Source organism: Elephantulus edwardii, unplaced genomic scaffold (genome assembly GCF_000299155.1).
Source record: "Elephantulus edwardii isolate Elephantulus edwardi_28Jun2011 unplaced genomic scaffold, EleEdw1.0 scaffold00006, whole genome shotgun sequence".
Classification (NCBI taxonomy): Eukaryota; Metazoa; Chordata; class Mammalia; order Macroscelidea; family Macroscelididae; genus Elephantulus; species Elephantulus edwardii.
Genome location: NW_006399756.1, coordinates 824361 through 848805, shown reverse-complemented (window position 1 = coordinate 848805; position 24445 = coordinate 824361). Strand labels below are relative to the sequence as shown.

The following is a 24445-nucleotide window of genomic DNA, read 5'->3' as shown; positions in this document are numbered from 1 at the left end:
ATTTCAATGAAAATTTACAGAGACTTTGGATTTCCATTCATTCATTGTTGTACTTTTCTCCCCGCCCTCCCTCCCCCCAGCAGTTCTCTCTTGTGCGTCCTCAGTGCTCGCTCCGAAGAGCCTCAGCCAGTATCAGAAGCCGGAGCCCACCTTGGCTGGGTTTCCTCTGCTGGTCCCATCCCTCTGTCTATGGTTAGAGTCCTGATTCTCAAGGGGGTTTGTATCCATCTTCCTTCATTGTCCTGCTGGAGCTTTGTTGGTCTTAGCCAGCCATTCAGCCTTTTCTCTGTTGTTTATCTGCTTTCTTGATTTCTACTCATGGTTATGTAGGAATTATCCCCTCTTTTTTAGTTTCTTATGGTACAACCTTAAGTCATGGTGTTAGGCCTCATTTTCCCTGCCTAAAAGAAGTGTTTGAGGCTGTAAATTTTCCTCTGAGCACAACTGTAGCTGCATTTCATAGGTTGTGGTACATGTCTGGACCCCGGTCCCTGCTCTGCTCTGCTGTGGATCCTAGGTCTCTGGGTGATGGCACTATTCCTCGGGGCCAGGCTCCAGAGAGCTGAGCCAGACGAGGTGTGTGCCCCTGTCAGCAGGAGTGTTCGGTCTCACTCTATCGGACTCCGCCTGTACTGTCCATTCTGGGCCACATAGGAGGCTCCTCCCTCCCTTTTTGCTCGTATTTGTGTTTAAGAATAAAACCAAACAAAATGTTTTAGAAGATCCAAGAGAACCAGTGTGAAAATAGCCAGTGTGACTGGTACCTGCAGAAAGTCCAAGTGGGCAGAGAGCACAGGGGACACACAGGGGGACCGGCCTAGTCTCCCTGACATGTGCTCCTGCTGAGCCCTCCCTGCTGTGAGGAGCAGGAGTCGGGGACCTGGGAGGGATCCTGGTGCTGTCTGCTTCTACAGCCAGCGCATCCTTCTGGCAGTGGGGTATGTTGGTTCTGGGAGATAGGCTCTCTCTCAGGGGGCAGCTGTCCACAATACTGGCTCTGTGATGATGGGCGCTGACATGCTGGCCTTGTAGGATGAGATGTGGGTCCACAGCCAGGCTTTTGGAAGTTTGTGCTCCTGAAGTCGCTCAGGTCCTGCTGGGTATGGGTCCTGTCTTCAGAGAGCCAGGAGTGTGTCCGTGCTGTCCTGCGAAGGGCTCCTTCCTCTTTGTGGTCCTGTTTCTTTATGCTGACATGCATGTTTCTTAGAATTTGAACCTTTGGTGATAAGCTGTCGTTTCAGATGTACTGTGTTCTGGGCCTGCATGTTAGAGGAAGATGGTGACGCTCAGAATTGTCGCCAAGCTTTCCTAGCTGACTGGATGGAGTCTCTTGGCAGAATCACGGTGTGATGTGTAGAGGATCCTGGGAAGGGACAGCATGCTTGCTGAAGTGGAAGTTCAGCAAAAGAGGAAGGTCTTCACAGGGTGATAGACACGGATGCTTCAGCTGAAGCCCAGCAGCGGCCGAGGGCACAGGCCTGGCGGGGGGCCTGGCGTACATGTCGCTGTGAGGTGGCAGCGGCCTGACATAAGTGAGTCATGTGCCTTAAGCTGACCTTGCCTTTTCATGGAGGTAAGAGGAGGCTCTTGCTCAGAGGAGAAGGCTCTGCCTTCTCTCTTCCTGGGGTAGAACCTCTGACAGGAGATGTCAGGTGTGTTCTTAGCTGGGGCCCTGCATACAGGCTGCCCCTTACCAACCCTAGAACCAGCACCCACTGGTGAGGCATGTGTGCTTTTGTCCTCCAGATGGATGACACGGCTGAATTTCCGCTTAGAAAACTATTCTTGGCCCGAACACGTCTGTTCCTGCACCAACAAGATTGCCTTTCTTGGGAGGGGAAGCAGCTCTCCGCAGGATGAACGGTCATCGGGCAGGGTTTCCTGTGGAGTCCAGAGTCCGATCCCTCACCACCATGCTGCCCTGTCCAGGGACTCGGCTTACAGCCTTCCTGGGCTGACTCTTACCACCATGTTGCCTTGTGCAGGGGCTCAGCCACCTGGGCCAGACGCCACACAGTATTTGTTTTTAAATGTGTAGTATTAGAAATCTTGACCCACATTCCTCCTCATAGAGCCCAGCCTTCTGGATAATCTCTTCTGCATACAGGTTGAAAAGGTATGGAGACAGATCACATCCCTGGCCCTTCCCGATTTTGAACCGTGCGGTATTTCCTTGTTCGGTTCTGACAACTGCCTCTTGGTCCAAGTATAGGTTTCTCATTAGCACGATTGATGGAAGATCTGTCAACAATCTGCGATATGTAGATGACACAACCCTGCTTCTGAAACTGAGGAGGACCTGAAGCGCTTGCTGCAGAGGGTCAAGGACTGCAGCCTCCAATATGGATTGAGGCTCACTGTCAAGAAGACAAAGATTCTCACCACTGAACCAATTGGCAGCATTAGGATGGATGGTGTAGAGATTGAGATGGTTCACAGCTTTAGTTTGCTTGGCTCCACAGCCAACACCCTTGGCACCAGTAGCCAGGAAATTAAAAGGCCTATTGCCATGGGAAAATTTGCTGTTAGGGACCTCTCTAAAGTACTCAAGAGCAATGGTGTCTCTTTGGAGACTAAGGTGCGTCTGATACAGGCCATGGTCTTTGCAATCACTTGTTATGTGTCAGAGGATAGACTAGGGAGGATAGAAGAATTGATGCCTTTGAGCTGTGATTCTGGAGAAGAGTATTGAGGGTACCATGGACTGCTAGGAAAACAAACAGATTCATCATGGAAAGGTTCAAACTGGGCGGCTCCTTGGAGGCAAGGATTCTGAGGCTCCGTCTAACATACTCTGGACATGTTGTAAGGAGGGACCGGTCCTTGGAGAGGGACATCGTGCATGGGAGAGTGGAGGGACAGTGCAGGAGGGGAAAGGCCTCTATGAGGTGGATTGATTCAGTGACTGGGGTAATTGGGATGGGTGTATCAGAGACGGTGCGATTGGCACAGGACAGAGCAGAGTTTAGGGCTGTTGTACATAGGATTGCTATGAGTTGCAAGCGACTCGATGGCACATAACAACAACAACAACAACAGTATTAGAAATAGAGAGATGGGACATATCCCTGGTGTACACCCTTCCCAATTTTGAACCATGCAGCGTTTCCTTGCTTTGTTCTGAAGACTGCCTCCTGGTCCAAGTGTAAGATTCACATAAGCATGATCAAGTGTTCTGGGATTCCCATTCCTCTCAGAGTCAGCCACAGTTTGTTGTGATCCACGCAGTCAAATGCCTTTGCGCCAATGAAACACAGATAGACATTCCTCTGGTACTCTCTGCTTTCAGCCAAGATCTATCTAACATTAGCTATAATATCCCTAGTACCATGGCCTCTTCTCAACCCAGCCTGCACTTCAGGTAGTTCTCTGTTGATGTGCCGTTCCAGTCATTTTTGTATAATTTTCAGCAGAATCTTGCTTGCGTGTGGTATCAATTATATTGTTAGATAATTTCCACACTCTATCGGGTTACCTTTCTTTGGAATGGGAACAAAAAGAGATCTCTTTCAGTCAATTGGCCAGGTGGCTATCCTCCAGATTTCTTGGCACAACTTGGTGAGCACATCCAGGGCAGTGTCTGTTGAATTATGCCAGTTTGTATGCCATCAATTCCTGGGGTCTTATTTTTTGCCAGTTCTTCCAGAGCAGTATGCCCGGGATGTGTCCTGTCTCCATACTTTTTCAATCTATATGCATAATAGATTATCCGGGAAGCTGCTCTATGAGGAGGAATGTGGCATCAGGATTGGAGGAAGACTCATCAACAATCTGCGTTATGCAGATGACACAACCCTGCTTGCTGAAAGTGAGGAGGACCTGAAGTGCTTGCTGCAGAGGGTCACGGACTGCAGCCTTCAATATGGATTGAAGTTCAACATCAAGAAAACAAAGATTCTCACCACTGGGCCAATTGGCATTATCATGATAGATAGTGAAGAGACTGAGATTGTTACCAGCTTTAGTTTGCTTGGCGCCACAATCAACAGTCTTGGTACCAGCAGCCAGGAAATTAATTAAAAGACTTACTGCATTGGTCTATGTGTCAGAGACCTCTCCAAAGTACTGAAGAGCAACAATGTCAGTCTGGAGACTAAGGTGTGCCTGATCCAGAGCATAGTCTTTGCAATTACTGTATGTCAGAAAGCTGGTCAATGACTAGGGATGATAGAAGGATAGTTGATGTGTTTGAGCTGTGGTGCCAGAAAAGAGGGTTGAATTGACTGCTAGGAGAACAAACAGGTTCATCCTGGAGAGAGTGAGGCCACCTTGGATGCAAAGATTCTGAAGCTTCGTCTGACCTACTTTGGACATGTTGCAAGGCAGGACCAGTCCTTGGAGAGGGACGTCATGCTTGGGAGGGTGGAGGGACAGCTCAAGAGAGGACGACTCTAAATGAGATGGATTGATTAAGTGACTTGAGTAATGGGTGTAGAGACAGTAAGGTTGGTACAGGATAGAGCAGGGTTTAGGACTGTTGTACATAGGGTCGCTATGAATCACAGGTGACTCGTTGGCACAAAACAACAGTATTAGAAGTAGGGAGCTCTGGTGGCCTAGTGGCAAGAAGCTGCACTGCAATCCTAAAGGCATGTGGTTTGAGGCCACCAGCTACTTTGTGGAGAAGAATGGGCAATCTCCTCCCGTGCAATTAACTGCCTCTGAAAACCCGCTGGAGGGTCAGCTATGGGTCGGTTCTGACTCTACAGTACACAACAATAGCAACAATATTAGGAAACTTAGATTTCTAAGTGCCTGAGGGAAACAAGTAGATTTTTAAGTGCCTGCGAGAAACAAGTTTATGTCCTGGTGTCTGTTGCTTTGCCACCTGTTTTCTCTGGGGTTGGACTGCTGCCCATCAACCTGGCTTGAGTGGGACTGGGCCCTGAGCCCTGCTGGAGATGCAGCGCTGCTGCTTACCAAGTGCAGCCCTCTAGGGGACAGGCTCTGAGCCTCCCTGAGGACTACAGTATTGTCCATGCCATGCCCCTTGTTTGCGGTTCTGTCCGGTCCTTCGAAGTGAGGACTTGTGAGGATCTGCAAGGTTCTAGAAGGTGAGAGGGAGATGGAGCAGTCAGCATCCCAGGAGCGAATAAAGTGGGTTCTGATGCCACAGGCCTGCTGTTGATGGAGGCCTGCCTCGGGTGGAGGCCTGCCGTGGGTGAATGCCTGCTGTCGATGAAGGCCTGCTGTGGATGGTGGTCTAATGTCGATGGAAGCCTGTTGTCGCTGGAGGTCTACTCTCGATGGAGGCCTGCTGTGGGTGGATGCCTGCTGTTGATGGAGGCCTGCCGTGGACGGAGGCCTGCTGTGGATGGAGGTCTACTGTCGATGGAGGCCTGCCGTGGATGGAGGTCTACTGGCGATGGAGGCCTCCTGTCGGTGGAGGCCTGCCGTGGATGGAGGCATGCTATCGATGGAGGCCTGCCACAGATGGAGCCTATAACTGTGGATAGAGGCCTGCTTTGGACAGCTGTTTCTGTGTCTCACCACTGCCTCTTTCCTTTGTCCTTCTTGCCCACTGCTGTCATCTGACCACAGGCCTGCCCACCCACATTGACTCTTGTGAGATGAAGAGCAGGGGTGGAGAACAGTCGCGTGGATGTGTCCTTCTTTGAGTTGGTCTGAGACCAGCTGAGCCTGGGCCATGCAGCAGGGCTGCTCCTCACCGGACAGCGTCTGCCAAGTGCCAGTGACCTCTAGACACACAGTCCAAGGCTGAGCCAGGGCACCCCGTCCCACCCGAGCCCTACGTCACTGTGGTCCTACATCTGTGCATCATAGCTCCTTTGTCCTCTGTTGGCAGTGTTCTGGCACTTTCATGGACTCTTGTTGGGCACGGTGGGCCATTTTATCAGTTCATAGGAAATAAGCTTGGTACTTGGCAGGCAGCTGTCGAATGGCTCTGATGGGCCTTGGTCTGTGGTTCTTACTGAGGGTTCAAGCTTAGACTTGCATAAAGATCGCGCGTATGGGTGAGTCCTCAGCTGACATTCCAGTTACTCCTCACCTGTTACTACTCTGGTTTTTATGACTGCCTCACTGTAGCTGTTAACATTTGATATGCATCCAAATGTGGCTTTAAAAAAAGCGATGCTTTGGTTACCTGCATTGCTGACTTAAGTAAGCTGCACCTTCCTGTCTCCAGTGGAGCTTCCCCAGAGACAAGGCTTCTCACTGCTGACAGAGCTGCCTTCCCAGCATGGAGGGCTTGCAGGCTGACCAGACCCTTCTTCTTTGTGTGTCCTCCCACTCCCACATCACTGTTGCTGAGCGGTGGAGTTGGTTATGACTCGAAGTGACCCTGTGGACAACGTTTGAACCCTGCCTACCCTGCGCCATCCTCATCATTTCTGATACACTTGAGCCCATTGCTACAGTCACTGTGTTAACCCAGCTTGTTGAAGGTCTGTCCCTGACCTTCCCGTTTCCCAGCCTGACATCTTTTTCGGGGACCTCTCCTGACAACAGAGTATCTGACACACGGTTTTCACTGTCTTCCTTCCGGGGAACACTCTGCCGCAGTCTCTCCGAGGTATCTCTCTTTGCTCTTTTGGCAGCTCATAGACTATTCACTAAACTTCTCCAATCTCAGAAGTCAAACGCATTATCTCTTCTTCTGTCATCGTTATTTGCTGTCCCACTTTCAGATGCACAGGAAGTAATTGAGAAGACCATGGCTTGGGTCAGGTGCACCTTAAGTCTTTAAACTGGTAATGTTGCTCTTAAGCACTTTGGAGAGGTCCTTCACAGATTTCCCCAGGGCAGTGTGCCTTTTGATTTCTTGACTGCCTGTACCAAGGGTATTGATTGTGAATCCAAGTAAGATAAAACCATTAACAATATCCATTTTTTCCCCTCCATCTACCATGATGTTTCCTTTTCGCCCAGTGATTTTTGTTCTCTTGTTAAGAGTAATTTGAAGGCAGTGGTCTTTGATATTCTGCAGCAAGTACCTCAAGTCCTCCTCGCTTTCAGCAAGCCAGATTATGTCATCTGCATACCACAGAGTGTCGATGAATATTCCTCTGATCCTGATGCCATACTCTTCTTCATAAAGTCCAGCTTCTTGAATTATTTGTTCAGCATATAGATAGTAGAGGTATGGAGAAAGGATACTGCTTTTGAGGCACAGCCTTCTTGATTTTGAATCATGCTCTGTTTGGGTGGATGACAGTTTCTTGGTCTAGGTATAGGTTTCGTATGAGCACTTCTGAGATTCCCATGCTTCTTAATTTAAGCCATTAATTTGTTGTGATCCACACAGCCAAAGCCTGTGTGTAGTCGTAAAATACAAATAAACATTCTTCAGATATTCTTTGCTTTCAGTCAAGATCCATCTGACGTCAGCAGTGATGTCCCTGGTGCCACAGCCTCTTCTAAACCCAACTTGAATTTCTGGCAGCTCTCTGTCTATGAACTGTTGTAGCTGTTTTTTTAATAATCTTTGACAAGATTCTACTGACATGTCATTAATGATATTGTTTGATAGTTTTCACCATTGATTGGATTACCTATTTTGGGGAATAGGAACAGATCTCAGTCAGTTGGCCAGGTTGTCGTCTTCCGGATTCCTTGACATAGCCTGGTAAGCACGTCCAGGGCTGCACGTTTGCTGGGCCACCTCACTTGGCATTCTGTCAGTTCTGGAACCTTCTCTTTGCCAGTGCCTTCAGTGTCGCTTGAACTTCTTCCTTCAGCCCCGTTGGTTCTGGAGTGTTGCTTCCTGAACCAATTCCTTCGCTGATTCTTTTGGCACAGGGACTGAATGTACTCCTTACTCCTGAACGGGTTGCTGCCTTTATTTTAAATGGTTTGGTCTTGAAAGTAGAGATCAAGGTCTGTACATGCTGATATTCTTCCAGAGTCCCCACTGCCGACATCCCCTGCCCCTTCTGTCTGTCTGTCCTGCCTCGATCTCTGTCTGTCCCTGTCCCCTTTGCCCTTGTCTGTCTTCATCTCTCTCTTAGCTGTGTGCTTCTTGCCTTGTCTTCCTGTTTCTCTGTCACTCTGTCTGGATGACCCACTTGGGATCATGTTGCAGACACTGACACCCTTGGCTGACGGAGCCCTGGACATCAGCAGTCTGCCCTCAGCGCCATTCTTCTGCGTGGCTGGCAGATCCTTGATAGCAGCACAGCCAAGTGGCCTGCAGGCGTCCTTGGTACGTTGATTTCCCCTCCTTCGGGAGCACTGTCAGGGCTTCCATGTACGTTTGCTGGTGGCTCCGGCTCTCCATCTGCAACCTCCCTCTTGGTTTGGTCCTGTGGCTCTGGCGTGGCCTGTCCTGTGGATGGCCAAGCTTTAGATTGTCTGCTGGTCTCCTCGCGATGTTCTTTCGCTTTGTGTTGGGCATTGCTGTCCCCTGCTCCACCCACTGGAGTCAGAAGAATATCCCACCTCATACCTGGGAGGAGCACCACTGAGAGAGCTCTTTTCTTTTGTCAGGCCTCTGGACTTTTTCCTTCCTTAGTTTTCAAGAGGTTTCCAAACATTAGTAACTTGGATTCTTTGTGAATTTTTTACAAATGGTTTCAGTTGGCCATGAGGGACCACTCCTTGGAGAGGCCATCATACTTGGAAGAGCGGAGGGACAGTGCAGGAGAGGAAGACCCTGACTGGAGCAACAGGATTAGGTCTTTCGGAGATGATGCGATTGACGCAGGATTGGGCAGTATTCAGAGCTCCTGTACATGGGGTCGCTGTGAGTCACGAGCAACCCGATGGCACTGTCAACAACTGCAATAGCAGCGTACTTATCTTTTGATTTAGCGTATGGCATTTTGCTGTGCAGTTTTGTTTTTTAAATAATTGAAGTTTAACATACTCTTTTAAAATTGCACGTGAGTTTTGTTATTGTTGTTGTTGTGTGCCGTTGAGTCGCTTGCGACTCATAGCGACCCTATGTACAACAGCCCTAAACCTTTCTCTATCCTGTGCCAATCGCATTGCCTCTGACACACCCATTCCGATTACCCCAGTCACTGAATCAATCCATCTCATAGAGGGTCTTCTCCTCTTGCGCCATCCCTCCATCCTCCCAAGCATGATGTCCCTCTCCAAGGACCTGTCCCTTCTTACAACATGTCCAAAGTATGTCAGACAAAGCCCCAGAATCCTTGCCTCCGAGGAGTAGCCTTGTTTAACCCTCTCCAGAATGAATTTGTTTGTTTTCCTAGCAGTCAAAGGCATCAATTCTCCTTCTATCCTCCACAGTCACTGTCCAATTCTCTGATGCATAACAAGTGATTGCAAAGACCATGGCCTGTGTCAGACGCACCTTAATCTCCAGAGACACATCGTTGCTCTTTTTACTTTAGAGAGGTCCCTAACAGCAGACTTTCCCATCACAATACATTTTTTGATTTCCTGGCTGCTGGTGCCAAGTGTGTTGACCGTGGAGCCGAGCAAAATGAAGCTGTGAACAATCTCAATCTCTTCGCCATCCATCCTGATGCTGCCAATTGGTCCAGTGGTAAGAATCTTTGTCTTCTTGACATTGAGCCTCAGTCCATACTGAAGGCTGTAGTCCTTGACCCTCTGCAGCGAGTTCATCAGGTCCTCCTCAATTTCAGCAAGCAGGGTTGTCATCTGCATAACGCAGATTGTTAATAGATCTTCCACCAATCCTGACGCCACACTTCTCCTCATAGAGTCCAGCCTCTCAGATAATCTGCTCTGCATACAGGTTGAAAAGGTATGGAGATAGGACACATCCCTGGCGCACACCCTTCCCAATTTTGAACCGTGCAGTGTTACCCTGCTCTGTTCTGATGATTGCCTCTTGATCCAAGTATAGGTTTCGCATTGGCACGATTAAATGTTCTGGGATTCCCATTCTTCTCTGAGTCAGCCACAGTTTGTTATGATCTATGATCCATGCAGTCAAACGCCTTTGCAAAGTCAATGAAACACAGATACACATTCTTCTGGTATTCCCTTTCAGCTAAGATCCATCTAACATCAGCTACACTATCTCTAGTACCACGACTCCTTCTAAACCCAGCCTGGACTTCTGGCAGTTCTCTGCTGATGTGCTGTTCCAGTCGTTTTTGGATAATCTTCAGTAGACTCTTGCTTGCATGTGAAATCAATCATATTGTTCTGTAGTTTCCATACTCTGTTGGGTCATCCTTCTTTGGAATGGAAACAAATATAGATCTCTTCCAGTCAGTTGGCCAAGTGGTTGTTCTCCAGGTTTCTTGGCACAACTTGGTGAGCACATCCAGGGCAGCATCTGTTAGGGTTTTGAGTCGTGGTTTATTTCTCCACTTGAACTTTGACACCACCTGCCTCTTGGGCCGGGGCGGCGTTGCTGAGGGCCTCGTGCAGGCGCCCTGCCCGAGCTGTGCGCACCTCTCTGCACTTGTTTCCTTCTACATCTCTTCTGCTTCCCTGAGTGTTTTCTTCACAGCTTTTACGTTTTTACTCAGCCCTCTTTTATCATTTGATGTTTCTGCTGTGGAACTTCTTATGTTGTATCTTTTGATGGATGAGTGTTTGTGTGTACAAAGGCGTGTGTACAGTGAGAAGAAGGTTTGCATTTGGTCTTAGAATAGCAGTGTGTGTATGTGTGTGTGTGTGTGTGTGAGAGAGAGAGAGACAGACAGACAGAGAGGGGGGTTAGAGATCAAGAGAGTCCATGTGGCACCATGGTGTGCTGTGAGGCATATGGCATGAGTGATGTGTTGGTGAAGGATAGAGTATGGTGTAGCATGGTGGCATGTATGAGGGTGAGGTGATGGAGAGTGGCATGCATAGTAGTATATGTGGTGGCATGGCATTGGTGCCACATGGTGTGGTTCAGTGTGGCATAGTGTGATGATGGGGTGCGGTGTGATATGAGTGGGGTGTAATGTGATGTGAGTGGTGTATGGTGTGAGGTGTGTGGTGTGGAGAATGTAGTGTGATGTGTGGTATGATGTGCGTAGTGCGATGTGTGTGGTGTGGAGAATGTATGTGTAGTGTGGTGTAATGAGTGTGGTGTGTGGTGTGGTGAATGTAGTGTGATGTGTGTGGTATGATGTGCATAGAGTGATGTGTGTGGTGTGTGTGGCGTGATGTGCTATGGTTTGTGGTGTGCACTGTGATGTGTGGAATGTGATGTGTGTGGTGTGTGCTGTGGTTTGTGGTGTGTGGGGTGTGGGGTGATGTGTGTGGTGTGATGTGGTTTGTGGTGTAACATGATGTAGTGTGTGACATGGTGTGTGGTGTGTGTGTACTGTGATGTGCTGTGGTGTGGTGTGTGGTGTAACAGCAGTAAAGACAATAGCAATAGGCAAATGCAGTTTTTGTTTCATTGTATTTATTTAGTCACTGTGAACGTGAATCCCTTTTCTGTCTGTAGGCCTGTGTTCTCTGGTGAATTGTCGGTTTCTGGCCATTTTCTGTGAGGGATTTATGTTTTCACATATTTGGCATTCACATGCACACATTTCCCTGTTCCTGGGTTTCTCTGGAGTTTGTAGAACCTTCTCTGCTGTAGGTGAAGGTGTGCGTCCCCTGCGGGCGTCTGTTTGCTGACAACCTGAGAGACTCTCTGAGCCTGAGGACAGCTCCTGTCTCGGCTTTTCTTCTTGTTCTCCTGTGTGCTTGTGTGTGCTTGCTGCATTGACTGGAGCTAATTCCGTCTGTGGAGTAAAGAGAGCATGAGTGTAGGACAGTGGTTTAAAGGAAGCTTTTGACTAATTGATGGCCAGCAATTGGAAGGCTTCTGGCTGTGCTCCCATGCCGCCTACCAGCCATGGTCATGTTGCTGTCTGGTGACATGAAGCAAGAGGAGATTGAGGCTGGTCCCTGTCTGTCCCCACTGACGTGGATCTAACCCACTGGGACGGGAAGGGTCTTTGTAAAACCCTGAGCCCCAATGGGGAGCCGATCGAGTGGGACTGCAGTCCTGCGCTAGGCTCTGCTCTGTTGTCAGACATCATACTGCAATCACCGTCTCCGAGTTGTTACAAGCAGAGGTGGCTTCTTGGAAGCAGGAGGGACTCCTCATCGTTGGAGAAGTGCTTCAGGGGAGCAAGAGACAGCATGTGGTTCTGATTCTTCTGAGAGAAAGAAAATCCTGTTTATGAGAATGTGGAGTTCATCAGACTCTGCTTCTCTATGACGGGACGTACTTCCCTTTAATGAATGGTTGTCCTGTGAGTGGAAGTCTGGGGAGCGTTCTGATGGCCACTGCTGCCCTGTGGGTGGAGTGCATTCGTGTGCACACACACATGTACTGGCGTGTGCACGCGTATCTGCATGTGAGTACTAATACATGTGGGTGGGCACACACACGTGCTGGTGCATGGTCTTGCCTGTTACTGTCTGTTCCTGTGAGCACATGTGTGTGGGTGAGAAGACGGACCCATCCGCTCAGGAGCCCTGATGGGCCTGTGGGTCCTGTCAGGCATAACAGTACCATGTTGGCTCTGCTGACACCTGGGGTCCTGGTAATGTCTCTGACCCGCACACCCTGGGGACCACCATGTGCAGGGCATTTATGGAGCTGAACAGAGCCTTCAGTAGAGGGGTGATGGCAGTGGGCAGAGACGGCAGGGGTGGTGACATTGGGACAAGAGCCCTGGAGGCCATGGGAAGATGGCACCTCTGAGAGGGACTTGGTCAGCTGTCTCCACCGTGCTGGGGGATGACCTTGTGGGATGATCTGATGGAAACTGTCTTTTCCAGTGTGCCTTCTCTGCCTCTGTTTGTTTAATTTGAGGTTTAACAATCCCTAGCCTGAGTGGACTCCTTAGATGCAGTAAACAGACAGGCCTCGGGTCCTGTGGAAGGACTCCCCTCTTCCGTCCTGTGTGGGCAGGGCCTTTTTGCTTGGACTGAAGCTTGGTCTCCATGATGAATTTTGGGAACTGAGGCCTCCTTGTTGAGGGGAGTCCCTGCAGCTGCTCCCCTTTGGGGTGCATGCCACCAGAGTTCCCAGTGTTTTTGGCTCTGATGGTGACCCATGAGAGAGTGTGGGCACTGGCCATCCAGCCCTGCCTTGGCCTGCCCTCTTTTTTTGTTTTTAGTGAGGGAATTGTTTTTAAAGTCCTAGGACAATGTACGGGGCCCTCGTGGTACAGTGATGAAGCATTCGGCTGCTGGCCAAAGGTTGGAGGTTTGACCATGGGAGAAAGACTGTCCTTGACTTCCATAGGCACTGTGGCCGGGAAGTGTGTGGGCTGGGTCCTCCCCAGCGCAGGGGCTGCTGTGGGCCGCACTGCCTGATGGGATCCGCAGCCACGCACTGACTCATGACATGACCCATGTGTGTATCGTAGTTAATTCATCTAAAGCGTGGGTTTGAGTGACTTGCATGCACCCAGAGTTATGTGGACATAACCATCATTTAATTGTAGAAATTGTATCCAGCAGCCCCCAGAGAAACTGCACAGCAGCTCCGATGCTGGTCCTCCTCCGCAGCCTCTGGTCAGCCCTGGGTTTACGGTGGGCTTCTCAGTTCAGCGGGAGTGTCCACACGCAGCCTGTTGTGTCAGTTTTCAGGTGTTCCCGTGTCTGACCCCATGTTCGAGTACGTGTTTGCTCTCTGTCCCCTCGGCACGGCTGGGTGTGGTCCACTCTGTGGGCTCCTGGACGGGAAGTGTCTCCCCTTGGCTGATGTGGAGAGTGCTCTGGGACAGTGGTTCCAGGGTTATCGTGGGAGGAGCCATCTGACCCTAACCTGAGGGCTCCTGGCTCCTGGTGTGTGCTGTGTCCTTGCCGGTGTGTTGTGGGCTCTGCCTGCAGTTTGATTTGCATTTCTCTACTGACCAGCGAGAAGGATGGACATTCTCCTCCCATGCGATGCACTGCCTCTGAACACCTGCAGGAGGGGCAGCTCTGGGTCTGCTCCGACTTGACAGCACCTAGCAATAACTAGTGACAGTAGGCATCTTTCCAGGTGCTTATTGGCCATTCTGTGCAAACCTTCTTAATATGTTTCATAATCAGCCATTTGGGGTTTTTTTAATTCTTTGTTCTGATTGTGTGTGAGGATAAGGAAGGGAGGTGGGTGTGTGGAGGGACAGGGTGACTAGAATGGGGCTGCGCTGAGCTGAAACTGTGCATATTCTGCCTGGACCTTGGTCTTCATGACAGGACTGCCCCTTAGCAGGTGGGGGAGGTCCTCCTCTGTCTTGAACACTGAGGATACCCAGGGTGTCTGGGCTTCACGGCTTTCAGTTCCCAATCAGGTTCTTTGGTTTTGTTCTTTATCTAAAGTTCTGTCTTCCTGTGCTTCAGAGCACTTTACAGAGGGAGCCTGGGGCTTCTAGAGGCTTCTGTCCCCGGATCAGCATGCCAGTCCACAGAAGAGGGCAGGAGTGAGGGCAAGGGAGAGAGAGAGTATGAGAGACAGAAATAGAGCCTGCACAGCCCTGCCAGGAAGGAAGCTCTCCTGTCAGCTGATGGCTTGAGCCAAGTAGCAAGTTACAGAGGTAAATGACAGTGTCACAGCCCCTTACAGCGGCCTCATGTCATCACACCACTGCCTATCTTGACAATTGCCATCCCATCATCTTGTCATATCACCTGGTCCTGTCACCCATCACCCCATCATGTCCTCTCGTTACAGTCTCTCATTACACTACCCCAAGCCACCCCTGCCCTCTTTGCTATCACTGTCATCAGAATTTCACAGCAGTCTTCACCAAGCACTCTCTCAGTCCACTGTCTGAATCAGAACTTAGTCACATTGTTGCTGTGTGCCCTCCAGTTGCCTGCAACTCATAGCGGCCCTCTGCACAACAGCTCTGAGGCCCGCCGCCCTGAGCCAGTCTCACTAACTCTCACACACCTACCCTTGTTGCCCCAGTATCAATCCATCTCATCTGGGGTTTTCCTCTCCTGTGCTGTCGCTCCACCCTTCCTAGCATGATGCCCTTCTCCAAAGACTTGTTCCTCGTGGCTATGTGCCCAAAGTATGTGGGACTGAGCTTCAAAATCCTAGCCTCCAAGGAGAAACTTGGTTGCACCATCTCCAAAACGGACCTATATATTGTTTGGTGATCTGTGGTATGTTCAAAATTCTTCTCCAGCACCATAACTCAAAGGCATTGATCTTCTGCCGCCATCTATAGTCATTGTTTAGCTCTCTGATGCATAGCAAGTAATTTGAAGACCATGGCCTGGATAAGGTGCATCTTAGTCTCTAGACTGACATCACTGCTTCTCAGTACTCTGGAGAGGTCCCTGACAGTAGATTTTCCCAGTGCAATTAGTTTTTTGATTTCTGGACTGCTGGTGCCAAGAGTGTTGATTGTGGAGCCGGGCAAGCTGTAATTGTTAACAACCTCCATTTCTTCTCCATCTAACATGGTGCTGCCAATTGGCTCAGTGGTGAGAATCTTTGTTTTCTTGATGTTGAGCTTCAATCCATATTGAAGACTACAGTCTTGACCTTCTGCAGCAAGTGCTTCAGATCCTCTTCAGGTTATTAATGAGTCTTCCTCCAATCCTGATGCCATGTTCCTCCTCATTAGGCCCAGCCTCCTGTATGATCTGCATATAGATTGAAAAGGTATGGTGACAGGATGCATCCCTGATAGACTCCTTTCCTGCTTTTGAACTATGCAGTGTTTTCTTGCTCTGTTCTGAGGACAGCTCCCTGGTCTGACTATAGGTTTTACATGAGCACAGTCAGATGTTCCGGAATCCCCATTCTTCTCAAAGTCAACCACAATTTGTTGTGATCCACACAGTCAAATGCCTTCGTATAATCAATGAAACACAGATAGACATTCCTCTGGTATTCTTGGCTTTCTGCCAACATCCATCTGACATTGACGATAGTGTCTCTTGTGCCACAGCCTCTTCTAAACCCAGCTTGCATTCTGGTAGTTGTCTGATGATGTTCTGTCGAGTCATTTTTGGATAGTCTTCAGCAGGATTTTGCTTGTGTGTGATATTAGTGATATTGTTATATAATTTCCACACTCTGTCAGGTCACCTTTTTTTTTTTTGATTGGGGATAAATTTGATAGACACCTAAAAGGATTGCAGCTGAGAAAGGAAGCTCTTTGTGGCTTCACTGCCAGGGACGGAGAGTCTGCCTGTGAGGCGTGCTCCTCGGGCACGGCCGAGCCCATGTGCTGCTCTCGCCGCAGTGAGCACGCTGGGATTTGCTCATCGCTCTCCGGGGGGAGTTACACGGGTCTAATGTGTGCTTTCCTTTCTCTTTTCAGCCAGAAAACCTGCAGAAGAACTGGCTTCGGGAGTTTTATCAGGTGAGAAACATTCTGGAGGTGGCTGTCTGCAGGCTGAGTCCCTGTGCGACGTGTGAGTACTGCAGCTGGACGTGTGGCTGGCCTCTGTGCAGTCCTCTGCTCTGTGTGCCCCATCCTCTGTGCACCCCATCCTCTGCAGCCAGGTCCTTTGTGTACCCCATCCTATGTGTACCCCGTCCTCTGTGTGCCCTGTCCTCAGTGCAGCCCCATCTTCTGTGCACACCCCATCCTCTGTGTGCCCCATTCTCTGTGCACCCTGTCCCCTGTGTCCCCTGTCCTCTGTGCACCCTCATCCTCTGTTCTCCCTGTCCTCTGTGCAGCCAGGCCCTCTGTGTAACTCCCTCCTCTCTGCACCCCTGGCCTCTGTGTGGCCAGGGCCTCTGTGCAGTGACCACGTGTCTGGTTCTCCCAGCAGTCTCTAGGATGTAGTGCCTGGCATCAGTTTCCTCTCAAAGGCTAGTTGGACAGCACATCGTCCGGCTGTAGTGTGAGACCTTCATAGTGGAGAGCACGGGGCACTGTGGACATGGGATGTGTGCTGCTGGAGGGCACCTGGGCCGCTTTGGAAATTCCTGGAAGCCTCACATCCAAAACTTGCAGGAATTCGAATCTTGAAGTTGGCCAACCATCACTTCCCCACCTACCTCCTATCTTGCTGCTGACCCTCTGAGTCCCTCACAGTCCATCTGGAATCTGAAAGCTGCTGCTTGTTCCCGTGTGCCCTGGCTCCCTGCCTACCCCTCTGCCATGTCCCCATCTTCCTCTGAGAGTGAGCAGCTGCCTCCACAGACATGATTCAGCACTGCCTCTCCTCCCATCCCCCCCGCATCCTGGTAATTCCTCCTGGGCTGTAGTCCACCACGGAAAACAATGTTATCATCAGCATAACCCTGGGGAGTGTCACTGGAGACACTCATTGTCCTTGTCATGCAGTCTCTGGTGTCATGTAGCATTGACCTGAAGGTTTGAGGTTCTGGCCCCCGGTGGCTCTGCGGGGCAAAGTCCTCTTCCATACAAATGAGCGTGTTGGGAACCTGTGGCCATTCTCTGTCCAGCAGGTCCCGCGGAGCCAGTTAGATGGCCAGGGATGGTTTTGGTTCAGTGTGTTCTCTGTTGAGTCTAAAAGCTTCCATGTGGCTGCTGCCTTTTGCCTTTGAAGATGCGCCTACAGCACATGGCTTCCTTGGCCATAGAAGGTTCTGGGCCAGCTCTGGGGTCAGCTTTTCTGGCTGCGGAGGCTCCTTCCACCTCAGCAGTAGCGGCGGGGAGCGGGTGGCGGAGAGTGGGCAACTGGGAGTGGGTGGCGGGGAGCGGGCGACAGGGAGAGGGCGGCCGGGCCTCAGCAGGTCCGGACACTGCTTTTGGATTTTGGGCCCTGTGAAACTTCAGCAGATCCGGCTGTGTCTTCTGACCAGAGCTGTGCCCTGCTCTTCTGTTGGGCATCTACTCTCTGTATACAGCATGTGCTTTCTGTACCCACTACAGGGAGGAACAGGCTGCCACCCTCAGACGCAGTGAAGCCTCAGGTCTGGGCCAGGGCCAGGATCTGGTCAGGGTCCTGGGAGCAGGCTTGTCCTGAGGGTTCGGGGAGCAGGGAGCTAGTGTTGGTGGTGTCGGTCATGCTGCACAAAGCCCCACACTGTTTCTGTGCATCCCCTCCCTGCACAAGACTCCTACACTGTTTGTATGCACCCCCTCCCCACACGAGACCCCACCCCTTTGTATGTGCCCCTCCCCACGTGAGGCCCCATACCATTGGGGTATAGCCCCTCAATGAGGCCGCATACCTTTGTATGGACCCCCTCTCCACAGGAGGCCTTTTACCTTTGTCTGTGTGTGCTCCTTCACTACACAAGGCCCCGCACCTTCATCTGTGAGGACCCTCCTAGCTGTCAGGAGGATTCAAGTCTGAGTCTTTTTCAGCCTGTCCCCTGAGGTGCCATGTGGTGCCCAGACACAAGCTCCTTAGTCATGTAGAAAGGTCCTGTGTCCCTCGTCTAGAGGCCCCATCATCCATGACCTCAGGTTGAAGGAAAGCCCACATCCTCACTCTTAAGGTCTAGGGGGTCCCTGGTGTCTGCACCCCACTTCCTGATCTTGGAGGCCCCACCTCCATGCCTCCCCGTCAAGGGAGGCCCTGTTCCATGGCCCCTGGCCTGAGGTGGCCCTAGAGCCTGTGCACATTGGCGTGGCCCTCTAGATGCCCAGGACTCAGACAACAAAGGGCTGCTCACGTGTGTTGTCTGAGCACATGTGTGTGGAAATGCGAATGCTCCAGAGGTCAGTAATGTACACCGTCTAAGTGGGGCGAGTTCATGTGTTCAGGTCAGAGACCAGGAAGCTGACGGGTCTCATGAGAGTCACAGAGCAGCCTTCTGAGGGGCCTGAGAACTAGACCTGAGTCTGGGAAGGTGTGTCCACTGCCATTTGAGGCAGAGGCTTCGGGTGTCTGGAGGGGCAGGCAGGGGCAAGGAGATGTCACTGAGGACTGGGTGGTGCCCACAAGTGGGCGGGAGGTGGATACTGCCGACACCACTTGTCTTGCAGGGCAGTGGGCAGTGGGCCATGCACTTGCACAGGGTCTCAGTGTTGCCATAGGACTAGCTCAGGACAATTTGTCACCCAGGCTCCGGTTTGCCCTTATGAGTGGCCGGCCTGCCTCGGTCTGTGGGTGTGTCTACACCACACGCAGGCTCCAGCAGGGCTCCCCAGCCTTGCCATGCGGGCACCTGTGTCCGTGGCTCTGGTTCTGGTGTTGCACTGTCACTATGCCAGCTCTTCGGTTTAAAGAAGGAAAAACAAAACAGTAAACGCAGGTCCTGTGGCCGTGCCCTCAGTGGCCATGCGTGACTGGGCGTTTCTGGATGGGCAGCAGAAGAGTGCCTTCCGTGGCCATGTGCTGAGCCCAGTTGTCCTGCTGTGAGCACTGCTGTCCCCACCCTAGCACACACACACACACACACGAACACACACATCCGTGGCCATGTGCTGAGCCCAGTTGTCCTGCTGTGAGCACTGCTGTCCCCACCCTAGGAACAAGGCCACAGTCCGGGAGTCCTTGCTGGGCTTGGCCTGGAGTTCATCATGCCTCTGGGCTTCTGAGCAGGAGGAACCTTCAGGAGAGACCGCCCACTCCTCTCTCCAGGGACCTCATGAGGTGATGTCCTCATCACCCCATGACCCTGTGAGGTAACGTCACCACTCCCCCAGGGACCCCATGAGGTGACGTCAGCGTCACCCCAGTGACCTCATCAGGTGACATCAGCATCATCCCAGTGACCTTATGAGATGACGTCAGCATCACCCCAGTGACTTCGTGACATGTTATTATCAGCCCAGTGACCCCGTGAGGTATTGTCATCACCACCCCAGTGACCCCGTGTGGTGATGTCCTCACCACTCCATGGTCCTGTGTGGTGATGTTATCACCACCCCAGTGGCTCGTGAGGTGACATTGCACCACCCCAGAGCTCGTGAGGTGACTGTCCCTCACTGAGGTGATGCAGTCCTTACCTCAGTCATCCGTGAGTTAGCCCTGTCCATACCAGTGACCTTGTGGGATGATGGTGTCCTTGCTCTGATGACCGCATCACCCATAGGTGGGCTACAGGTCTATCTGTATATTTTCCCCATTTTTAAACAAAATCTTTCCATGTCAGTTAATAGATACCACAGCTGCACAGAATGGGACAGGGTTCAGATCGGTTTTTCTTAGGGTTGCTAGGAATTGAAGTCAACTTGACGACACTTAACAACAGCGACATTATATGTTCAGTAGCTCCAGAGCTGAGTTTTATTACCTGGTCAGGACAACACTTTTTAGTCTTTTTAAAAATTCAAGAGGTCTTAGATTGTTTAAAGTCTGTCACTATAATGTTGAGATAGGATCATGATTCTCATATAAATATAAAAGAATCAGGGCTTGATGTTTTAGTTAAGTCATGAGTTAGAGAGCCAGTGGGACGTTAGAATTGGTTCTGAGAACTCAAAGAGCAAACATATAAGCCTGTCAGGAGTGCTGAGACACATTGGCTCAGTTGTTTGCAGAGCTGGCCAGTACCCACAGGGGAGTTATCAGTTAATTACACCTGACATTTTGCATCTGTATTGTTAAGAATTATGTGCATGAGATTGGTTTTCATAGCACATGGAGGCAAAGACAAGTGAGGCAGCAAGAACCTGAATGCATGAGTGCAGCAGGACACCCTGTACTCTTTTTTGCATGTAGTAGATAGAGTCTTTCAACATAATTTAAACAATTCAAGTGATGGGCAGTATCTTTTTCCAGTTACTATCAAGAAAGTTCCCAGATTTACCTTCCTGCTTGCCTTAAAGCCAGAGAAAAAAAGCAAAACAACAAACCAACACCAACCGAAAAGAAATTGTGGCACAGTCATCTCTAGACATGAGCCACGAGCCAGCAGACCGCATAGGACAGTGATCCTGAGAGAGGGGGTGCAGAGGAGACAAGCCCAGAGTCGTCCTACTTCCAGCTGCAAGCGGATGTTCAGGCCGGTATCAGGATAACATGCACAGACGCAGGCTGTCGGGACTCCTGGTGGGCCAGGCCCAGTGAGATAAAGCCCATCACCTTGGTCAGTCTCTAAGAACCTCGTTTGGTTTCATTGATTATGTCTATTGTTGGGTTTTTTCTTCTTCTCTTTTACTGAATTTTGTCCTAATCTTTATTATTTCCTTTCTCTTGTTTACTTTGGTTTTTATTTACTTTTCTTCGTCTAGTTTCTGAAAGTAGAAGCCAAAATCACCAATACTAGAAACTTGGCATGAGCACAATGACTACAGAGCCGGTAGACTTTGAAAAGGGGAATGTTATAAACATCTGTATGCTTATAAATTTGAAAATTTGATGAAAAGATTATCATTGGGAAGACAGTGTCAGTGCTTAAATAGGAAAAAGAAAGGAACTCTGTAGCTTAATACTTATTAAAGAGATTAAGACTTTGGGTGAAACTTTGCCCCCAAGAAACCCTGCAGACCCAGACAGCGTCAGCCTGCCTGCCTGTGTGCTGTCCAGGTTTCCGTCTGTCATTACTGATAATCTCATAGTTGCTATCACCTTAAAGGGTGGCTACAAAGCTGGAGGCCTCTGCTCTAACCTCAGGAGTTACCAGAAAGCTTAGTTCTCAGTTGTGCTATAACAAAACTGTGGCCTCTGAGTGAACGGAAGCAGACAGATCCATGTGCTGTGATCCCTTGAGTCTTGACACAGGTGTCCAGGCACTTCATTAAAACAGGAGAGTCTTCAGCCAATGGCACTGGGACAGTTGGGGGCTCACAGGGAAAAGAAATCTTAGTTTGCACCATATGCAACAATAGATTACAGACTAAATGGTAAAGCCTGCAGCTGTGAGTGTTGAAAGAGTGTGTAAGCAACATTTCTCCACTTTGATTTGGCAGAATTCTTAGGTCCAAACTCAAAGCATGATTCGTAGAAGAACAAACTTGATAGATGAGAATTGATCACATTTAGGGCACTATGGTCTTTGTAAGATGCTTCTCAGAGTTGGCAGAGTCCAGTCAGACAGGAAAAGGGATCTCTACACATCACATAGCTAATGCTGAAGGGCTTGTGTTTTGACATTATGAACAACTCTCAGTCAATGATGAAGTCAAGAACTCAAGGTAAAAATGGACACTTCTCCAAAGCTGACATCCAGATGGCAAATCAGCACATCAGAAGGTGCTCAGCACTGTTACCTGGAAATGCAAATTCAAACCACAGTGAGATGGTGGAGCCTTGCTGTGTGATTGACTGAAATGAGACACTCAACCCCTCACACTCCAGAGACGGGAGATACTGGCGAGGTCTGAGCACGCTGGCAGTGCGGCTGGCTGCCCACGGGACCCAGCACACACACACACACACACACACACACACACACACACACACACACGCTGGTGGCACGGCCACAGGACAGCTAGTCCCAGAGGACCCAGCACCACCCCACCACCCCATTACTCAGCTTAAGTGAGTGAAAACCTGTGTGCAGGTGTTTGTAGTTGCTGTATTTGTAATTCTTCTGGTTACTGAATGTGTAGACTGGATGTCTGTCTGTTGTCGGCAGTGCAGATGTGTTGGCTGAGAGCTGTGTGTGTCCTGCGTGGCCTTCTCCACATGACTTGGGGCAGTTCTGACTTGTGTGGTTCCCGGCTACATGGCTCTAGGGCTATTAGGTCCTCTTTCTTGACCATTCAGCATCTCTGTGGCCGCCCTGGCCGAGCCTCTGTCCTTGCCTGTGTAGTGTGGTAGCCTTTGCCTGGCCCTAGACAGACTTGCTTTGCAGAGTGGCCGGAATGGCAGCCCCCAGCCCACTCCTGCCCTCCATCTGCTTCATCTCCTCCTTGCCCCTGCGGTTGTATTTGGGGCAGCCTTCTCTTCAGTACCTCTGGTGTCAGCCAGGCCTTTTCTCACGTGCACAAGTCTGCAGGGCTTCCCCAGCGCTACTTTCCTCCCAGCCCTACCCTACCCCCGAGCCCGCCCTACCCACCTGCCTGCCCCCCCAAGTGGCTGGCTCTTCTGTTTGTCCCCCGAGATGTGCACTTAGCTTGAGGCCTGGCCTGCCCTGCACTAGAATCAGTCTTCATCTGGGTTCGCCCTCAAGGCGCTCTAAGACAGATCCCAGTGAAAGCCCTCGTGAGGGAAAGGAAGAACCGCTGGGGGTGGTGAAGGGTGCGGTGAGGCTGGGTGGACACTTTGGGGGACGCTCCTGAAGAGCCCAGAATATGAGAGGGGTCTCTGTTGGACCCCACTGCCAGGAACTGGGGCCAGTGTGACACTCTGAGCTTTGCCTGGGCTGAGGCTGGAGTGCCTGGCTCCGCTGAAGTGTGGGCAGGGTAGGAGTGGCCTGAGGGTGGGGTACTACAGCTGGGGAGTTCCGGGCACCCTGCCTGCTCTTGTTAGAGTTTTAGAGTTTATCCCTCTACAGGGAGCTGGTCAGTCTTGTACCTGCATATCCAAGTACTTGTGCTTTCTTAGAGATTTGAAAGTGGAGTTGTTGTTGTTATGTGCCGTCGAGTCGCTTGTGACTCATAGCGACCCTATGTACAACAGCCCTAAACTCTGCTCTGTCCTGTACCAATCGCACCGTCTCCAACACTCCCATCCCAATTACCCCAGTCACTGAATCAGTCCACCTCATAGAGGGCCTTCCTCTCCTGCGCTGTCCCTCCACCCTCCCAAGCATGATGTCCTTCTCCAAGGACCAGTCTCTCCTCACAACATGTCCAAAGTATGTTAGACGGAGCCTCAGAATCCTTGCCTCCAAGGAGCCACCCAGTTTAACCCTTTCCAGGACAAATCTGTTTGTTTTCCTAGCAGTCCATGGTATTCTCAATACTCTTCTTCAGCACCACAGCTCAAAGGCAGACGCAATTTATATACAGAAGTTGCAACAATTGCCATGTACCTTCTCCCAGCTTTAACCATGGTATATATGCCTCTGTAAGACACTTTCCTGCAAACACAGAACACTTCCTGTGCCCCAGGAAGTCCTCTCCTGCCCTGACCTGATGTCACTAAGGCTGATTGCCGTCTTAAGCTTTGTATCCCAGCAGTACACAGTGTGAATTGTCTGTTGGGTTTCCGAGTTGGCAGGGCCCTGCGGACACTCCACTTTGTCTCGTGTGTCCCTGCTGGGCCTGCGTGTCCACTTGCATAGCCTCTCTCCGGTCATCTGCAGTGTTGTTCTTAGGGATGATGTTGTGTGAGCCTTCTTGTGTTAGGCTGTGTGGGAATAACTTTTTCTTTCTTTTGGATCCGTTTCTGGGAGTGGAATTGCTGGGCTGTGGGGTTGATGTCTGCATGTTTAGGAAATGCCCGGTGGCAGGGACCATGTCCCCCCTGCTCAGGAGCCACCTCCTTGTCCATGTCTCATGTGCCACTCTTTTTACTTCATGATGATTTCCCTGATAATTTGAAATGCTTATCACAGGGTGACGATGAGGAAAGTGGGGTTCTAGGGGTTCGGCTGTACATGGAGAGTTTCTTTCTGTTTGTTCTAAACTGTCCTAATGTTTTCTTGCTGTGCGCACAGTGTGTGGACATGCCCTCCTCAGAGGTCGACCCTGAACTTAGAGGCCTGTGTTCTGTATGGGTAGATGGGCAAAACTGCTGACTGCAGACTGACACTGAGATCGAAGGCAGAGTGTGGGTTCATTCTGCCCGCTGAGGGTAGAGGTGAGGGGGTGTCCAGAATGTGAGCCTGAGAGGC

At 50.5% G+C, this 24445-nt stretch overlaps 1 protein-coding gene across 1 annotated transcript in view; it reads left to right on the top strand.

The window, feature by feature from the left end:
- The window catches only part of INPP5A (inositol polyphosphate-5-phosphatase, 40kDa), a 168447-nt gene that overhangs the window by 35446 nt on the left and 108556 nt on the right, over nucleotides 1–24445 (top strand). The window contains exon 2 of the mRNA XM_006879857.1: nucleotides 16173–16214. Within this exon, the coding sequence (XP_006879919.1) occupies nucleotides 16173–16214 (42 nt within the window). The remainder of the gene's footprint in view (nucleotides 1–16172; nucleotides 16215–24445) is intronic.